This window comes from Mesitornis unicolor, unplaced genomic scaffold, assembly GCF_000695765.1.
Source record: "Mesitornis unicolor isolate BGI_N332 unplaced genomic scaffold, ASM69576v1 scaffold18850, whole genome shotgun sequence".
NCBI lineage: Eukaryota > Metazoa > Chordata > Aves > Mesitornithiformes > Mesitornithidae > Mesitornis > Mesitornis unicolor.
Genome location: NW_010156434.1, coordinates 615 through 6,283, shown reverse-complemented (window position 1 = coordinate 6,283; position 5,669 = coordinate 615). Strand labels below are relative to the sequence as shown.

The 5,669-nt window shown below is 56.4% G+C and overlaps 2 protein-coding genes across 2 annotated transcripts in view; one reads left to right on the top strand and one right to left on the bottom strand.

Annotated features, from left to right (window-relative positions):
• The window catches only part of SUPT6H (suppressor of Ty 6 homolog (S. cerevisiae)), a 21,146-nt gene extending 18,887 nt beyond the window's left edge, over positions 1-2,259 (top strand). Inside the window, 5 exon segments of the mRNA XM_010192029.1 lie at positions 1-40; positions 371-448; positions 538-704; positions 1,709-1,896; positions 2,073-2,259. The exon segment at positions 1-40 is cut by the window's left edge and continues 21 nt beyond it. Coding sequence (XP_010190331.1) covers positions 1-40; positions 371-448; positions 538-704; positions 1,709-1,896; positions 2,073-2,259 — 660 coding nt within the window.
• A 1,954-nt stretch (positions 2,260-4,213) lies between these two features.
• The window catches only part of LOC104546666 (phospholipase A2 isozymes PA3A/PA3B/PA5-like), a gene marked incomplete at its 5' end in the record, with an annotated part of 1,562 nt that continues 106 nt past the window's right edge, over positions 4,214-5,669 (bottom strand). The window contains 4 exons of the mRNA XM_010192138.1: positions 4,214-4,371; positions 5,206-5,336; positions 5,421-5,555; positions 5,640-5,669. The exon at positions 5,640-5,669 is cut by the window's right edge and continues 106 nt beyond it. Of these exons, the coding sequence (XP_010190440.1) occupies positions 4,214-4,371; positions 5,206-5,336; positions 5,421-5,555; positions 5,640-5,669 (454 nt within the window). The remainder of the gene's footprint in view (positions 4,372-5,205; positions 5,337-5,420; positions 5,556-5,639) is intronic.

The window sequence follows — 5,669 nt, the reverse complement described above, 5'->3', positions numbered from 1 at the left end:
TTCCGATGGTTTAAGGATCATTATCAGGATCCTGTTCCAGGTGAGCACCTCAAAACCCGAGTACCTCAGCTCTTTGTTTGAAGAGGGAAGTTTCAAAGCAATGCTTAAGTGTTTGTCTTCCATGGATACACCAAGAGCTCTCCTGAGATTTAATCTTCCAGCCAAGGGGGCCATGGAGCAAAGGCTGGGTTTGTCCCTTTCTTCTCCCTTAATCTCTCCCACCATATGATCCTGCACACACCATTCTCTGGTAATGTAGCATCTGCCCAGTGCAAGTGTTGCCTGTGTGTTTTTCAAATTGGGAGTTTCAGGCCAATAGCTGCACTTCTGTGAAAACTAATCTCCTTCTCTTGGTTTATGTTTTCTGCAGGTATTACCCCCAGCAGTAGCAGTCGGACCAGGACTCCAGCCTCCATCAATGCTACTCCAGCTAACATTAATCTGGCAGGTCAGTGCAGGCCTTTCCTGGTCAGAATTGGGACACGAGCTCCTTTTTCCAGGCTCCGCTTTCTCTAACGTGATGGGTCTTTCCTGCAGACCTGACCCGTGCGGTGAACGCTCTGCCGCAGAACATGACCTCCCAGATGTTCAATGCCATCGCTGCCGTGACAGGCCAGGGACAGAACCCAAACGCCACCCCTGCGCAATGGGCGTCCAGTCAGTATGGCTACGGAGGCAGCGGAGGCGGCAGCAGCGCGTACCACGTAGGTGTCACTTAAGTTTGTGAGAAAAGGTGCTACGTGGCTTCTGCTTGCTCCTAGAAACCATTGATGGGGGCTCCGCTGAGAGCCTCATGGGTTACTCCTTGCCTGGGATCATCCAGTCCTCGTTGTGTACTCATGGTGCTGCACAGGGGAGCCTGGCTGGATTCTTGGACTGGGTTTCTCCTTGCCACCTGCTCCAAGTAGCAAATTGGTCAGGCCCCCAAGGAATGTGGCAGGGTGGAGAGGTGGGATCCAGCAGTGAGGGCGCACAACTTTCTGATTGTGCCCCTGAATTGGCAACGTGAGCTGCCAGTGGAAGAGATTAGCTGTGAAACTATGTGCTGAGTTTGCAGGGCTTTTCAGCTCAGCGTGCTAATCTCCGACCTGCACCGGCAGGCGAACACCTCAGCCTGACCCAACACCCAAAGGCTTTGTAGGGAGTAAGATGGAGTTGGGCAGTTTCGGCTCACACCGAACCCTTTCCTCGTGTGTGCTGGTGCCTGCCTCCTCCCAGCCCACGCTGCCAGCTCCCCAGCTGACCCCGAGGCTAAATCCAGCTGCAGGAGGACCAAGGTGCCTGGGTACACACGCAGCCGTTAGAGAGATGTAATGAAGCGGTGCTGCAAGACAGGGCTTGCAGGGAGGAGTGATCCTCTTTTAGACCACCTTGGAAGGCTTTGACGAAGTTTGGCACAGTAAACACCGAGCTGGGGATAGGCAGGGACTGTGGATAACCCGATGTGTTAATCATCAAGACAATCTGAAGGAAAAGGGAGGTGAACACTGGGAGGCAAAGAGACAAAGCACTCTGCTGGGCAATCAGTGAAGCAGCCAGCTTGGGATCAGGGAGGGAGCCATCTCGGGAGCTGCTGTACCTTTTCTGCATGCAGCAAGGGCATGCACCAGCCCGGGAGGCAAGCAGGGCAATGTGGAGCACGCCAGACCTCTGCCCCACAGCCTCGCAGGGTTTGCCCCCTGTCCCTGACAGCATCTGCTCTCTGCAGGTCTTCACAACTCCCGCACAGCAGCCGGTGGCCACCCCTCTGATGACCCCCAGTTACTCCTACACTACACCCAGCCAGCCGATCACAACGCCCCAGTACCAGCTCCAGGCCAACACCACACCCCAGTCCACCCAGTCCCAGACGCAGTCGCAGCCGTCGTCCAGCTCCAGGCAGAGGCAGCAGCCAAAGTGAGTGGCTCCAATGCCGGGTGAATGTATCTGTGTCTTGTCTCAATTGTTTTTGTTGGTTTTGGTGGAGTCGGTGTGGTGGGGTTGCCTTGCACCTTCCCACATGAGACCCAAGGGGAGGGGAGGGCAGGGGAGCTCCCCTGCTGGTGTCTCACCCTCTGCCCGTGTCCTTCCAGGACCAACAGTCACGCTGCCATCGACTGGGGGAAGATGGCCGAGCAGTGGCTGCAGGAGAAGGAGGCCGAACGAAGGAAACAGAAGCAGAGGTTGACTCCTCGCCCGTCTCCCAGCCCCATGATCGAGAGCACACCCATGTCCATCGCTGGGGACGCCACGCCACTGCTGGATGAGATGGATCGATAGGTCGTGCTGGACCGGACCCGAAACCTCCCCTCTCTACGTAGGGGAATGGAGAGTGAACAGTTGAAAATGACTTCCCTTCCCTTAGCCACATAACTCCTGTTTTATACGTTGTGAGATGGTGGGAAATGACTCTTGGTGATCCACACCCGAGCGATTGAACAGACTTGGCAGGGCTGGTCTAAATATACATACTATATATATAAAAATATATCATAGGAAGGGACGCTGCAGCGGCCTCTGTGTTCCAGACCCTGGCTCACCATTTCTGGAAGCTTGGAAAAGCGATTGAGGTCAAACGAGTCTGTCCTTGTACGTGTGCAGCAAAGATGAGGAAGCAAACGTAGCTGAAAGTGCAGACCCGGAGTGAGCCTGGTCCATTTGGATTCTCCCAACCCCTGACGGTCGCCTCTCCTTGTCCTGAGAGCACGAAGCGAAGTCGCAGGGGTTGTGACGTGCAAACTGGAGTTCTCAAAAAGTTTCTCTTGTTGTTTCCCTGCCTAAGGGGCTCTGCGGGGTCTGTGCCAGCCCCCAGCTGTGTTTGGGGGGGGCTGCAGCACAGCAGCTCCGGGGCTCAGGGTCTTGCCGGAGAGAAACGCAGCTGTCGTACCAAAGGCTTGCTCTCTCCTCTGGCTTCTTTTGGAACAATATTTATTTAGTTTTGATTTATTATTTTTAAAAATCGGACTGCGAAGCAAAACGCCAGCCAGGGCAGCTTTCCCGAGCACGGGACGGACACATGGGCTTGGTCTAAACACCCCAAGAGCAACAGCTCCTGTGGTGGAGAACGCGAAGCAGCCAGGAGTGCATGGCATCCTCCTCCGTATCCGCTTAACCCTGCCCACTTGTAACCAAGAGGGGTGAATAAATAGTGTTTCTATTGAGCACGGTGAGAGGCTTTCTGCCTGCACCCTGTGCTGCCTGCCCGCCCTCTCCTTTTAGGGATGGATTTGAGTTCGGTGCTGAAAGTTGATGCTCCCTTTCCTTTGTCGCTTGGAGTGGCTCCTCTGTGTGCTGAAACTTTCACAGAGAACCTGGTTTCTGTTGAGCTGATAGAGAAAAATGTTTCATTTTTGAATGTGTTTTACGGAGATACCACACATTTCAGTTTGCTAAAGGTACCGGGGGGCCTGGGAGGGGAGCAGGTACCGCAGATAACTTCGGTCGTGGCACGAACAGCGACTGCCAGCGCTGAGAGCCATTTCTGGCTCTGCACACACTCGCCCCTCTCCTGCTTTGTTAGCAGGGATTTTCTATGGACGCAGTCTTTGCTCCTTCCAAGTGCTCCTGGTTGGCCTCCTCTCGCTCGGAAATGAGCAAGAACAGCAGATCTTAAGAAACAAAGGTCTTTTTTGCATGTAAATGCTCCTGAAGAATGGCAGCAACCCGGGTGACAAAGCAAAGCTGTTTCCCCAAAGAAATGCAGGTCCTGGCTTCCCCCATCCCCTCTGCAGCACTGGGGGTCTCCTCTGCAGCACTGGGGGGCTGGCACCCCACTGTCCCTCCCCTGCAGCCGCACTGGTGGGGCTGGAGGGCCATGCTCCAGGGCCGGTGCTGGAGGGCAATGCTCCAGGGCCTGGGGCTGCCATAGGTTGCAGGTGTAATAACCTTAACCTTACAGGTTTTTTTTATTTTATCAGATGGGAATTACCCATCCTTACCAGGGATGCGCCTGACCCATACAGGGGAGCAAACTCTGCATTGTTGCCTCCTTTTTGGCTTTTTGTTTTAGTTTTCCCTTCCCATCCATAAAACCTCTACTTTTGGGAAGCTGCCTGCGTGTCTGTGCTCCCCGCAGCGACGCTGTGGTTGGGTAAGGACTTTGCACCCATTAGCAGCGCTCAGGAGGGCGCAATGCCTCACTCCAACCTTTATTTCCCCCCCTGGACTCTTGCGGTCTGCTTGTTTGGGGGATTTGGGATTGCAGAGCGGGGTTTGCGTGGGGCAGCTTTGCTCCCTAGGCAGCGTCTGCCTTTGTCCCAGCGCTGGAAAAGCTGCCATTGTCCCACTCCAAAGAGCTCTTCAGGAGCCTCCGGGGAGGGATGAGGCCCCGCTCTTTCCAGTGCAGCCGCTGCCGCTCGCTGCCATTGCTGGGAACACCCAACTTCTCCCTTCCTGGGAAAAGGCAGCGGGTCAAGCAGAGGGGAGAGCCGCGGTGCTGCAATTAATTAACTGGTCCTCAGGAGAAATACAGCCCTGGGGAGCTGGAATACAGCCCTCTGTAGCAAGGGAGCCAAACTGGGGGCTGTGTCCCCTGCCAGAGCAGCATCTCACTGTCACCCGTGTCCAGGCAGGCGTTGAGAGCCATGAGGAGCTCAAACCCTCTCCCTACCCCTTTCTTTTCTGCACAGCCCTTTAATTCTTCATGTTTTCCCGTTGAAGTGCTCTACAAAGCCGTGCATGGGGCTGAGCAAAGCGCCAGCGGCACAGCCCAGCTCATGGGTACTCCCCTCCCACAGCCCCCTAAGCAGGATCAGCCCCAGGATTCCCCATGATGTCCCATCCCCAGTGTGATCCTTCCTCCCCACAGAGACAGGGCCAAGGCCGCGCCATCTGCTCGAGCTTTATTACGCAGCCACCACCCGCGCCAGGGGACTCAGGTCCGCGGCTCGGTCTCAGCTTTGCTTTTCAGCCTCTTCTTTCTGTTTCTCTCCTTCCTCCTCCTCTTCCCGCTGCCGGTGGGGACCAGGGATGCAGGGGCCGGGGCATCACTCAGGACGGCGTTGGCTGCTTCCTCCAAATCCGGCAGCGGGACCCGTGGGTCCTGCCTAGTGGGGTCAGTGGCTGGGGAATGGCTCAGCTCCCCATTTTCGGAAGGGCCTTTCTTTTTCAGACCTTTCCCCTTCTTCTTCTTGTCTTTCTTCTTCCCCTTCCTCTCTTTCTTGGTTGCCTTTTTGAAGGAGGGCGGGCGGGCAGGCACGTGGTGCTCCACCGCAATGGCTCCTCCACCCGTGCTGCTCCACAGGGGGCTCAGAGGGTCCCCCCCAGGCCTCGCTGCACGGTCGATCAGCTCCCCACCAAATTCATACAGCACTGGCTCCCTGGGCACTGCGACGGCCACGGTGTTGTACGCCTTGCACCTGCGGACAGCGAGGAGGCACAGGACAAGCTGAGCCCCAGTGGGGTGCATGGGAGAGCCGGTCCTTGAGGCAGGGGGCACTCACCAGACGTACAGGTAGGGCTCCACACACTCCTCCCTGTAGGCAAACTCAAAGCAGGGCACCTGGATGACGTTGAAGAAGGCCTGGCCCACCACCCGCGACGCTGTGTCGTTCACGCGCTGCAGGCACTCCTTCAACCTGCCGTGGGGGCACAGCTGGGGTGAGAGGGGGCACTGCTGGATCCCGTCCTCTGGGATAGAGGGATGCTGCGGCGCTGCTCACCTGCGGTCGCAGTCGCAGTGGCTGAGGGTG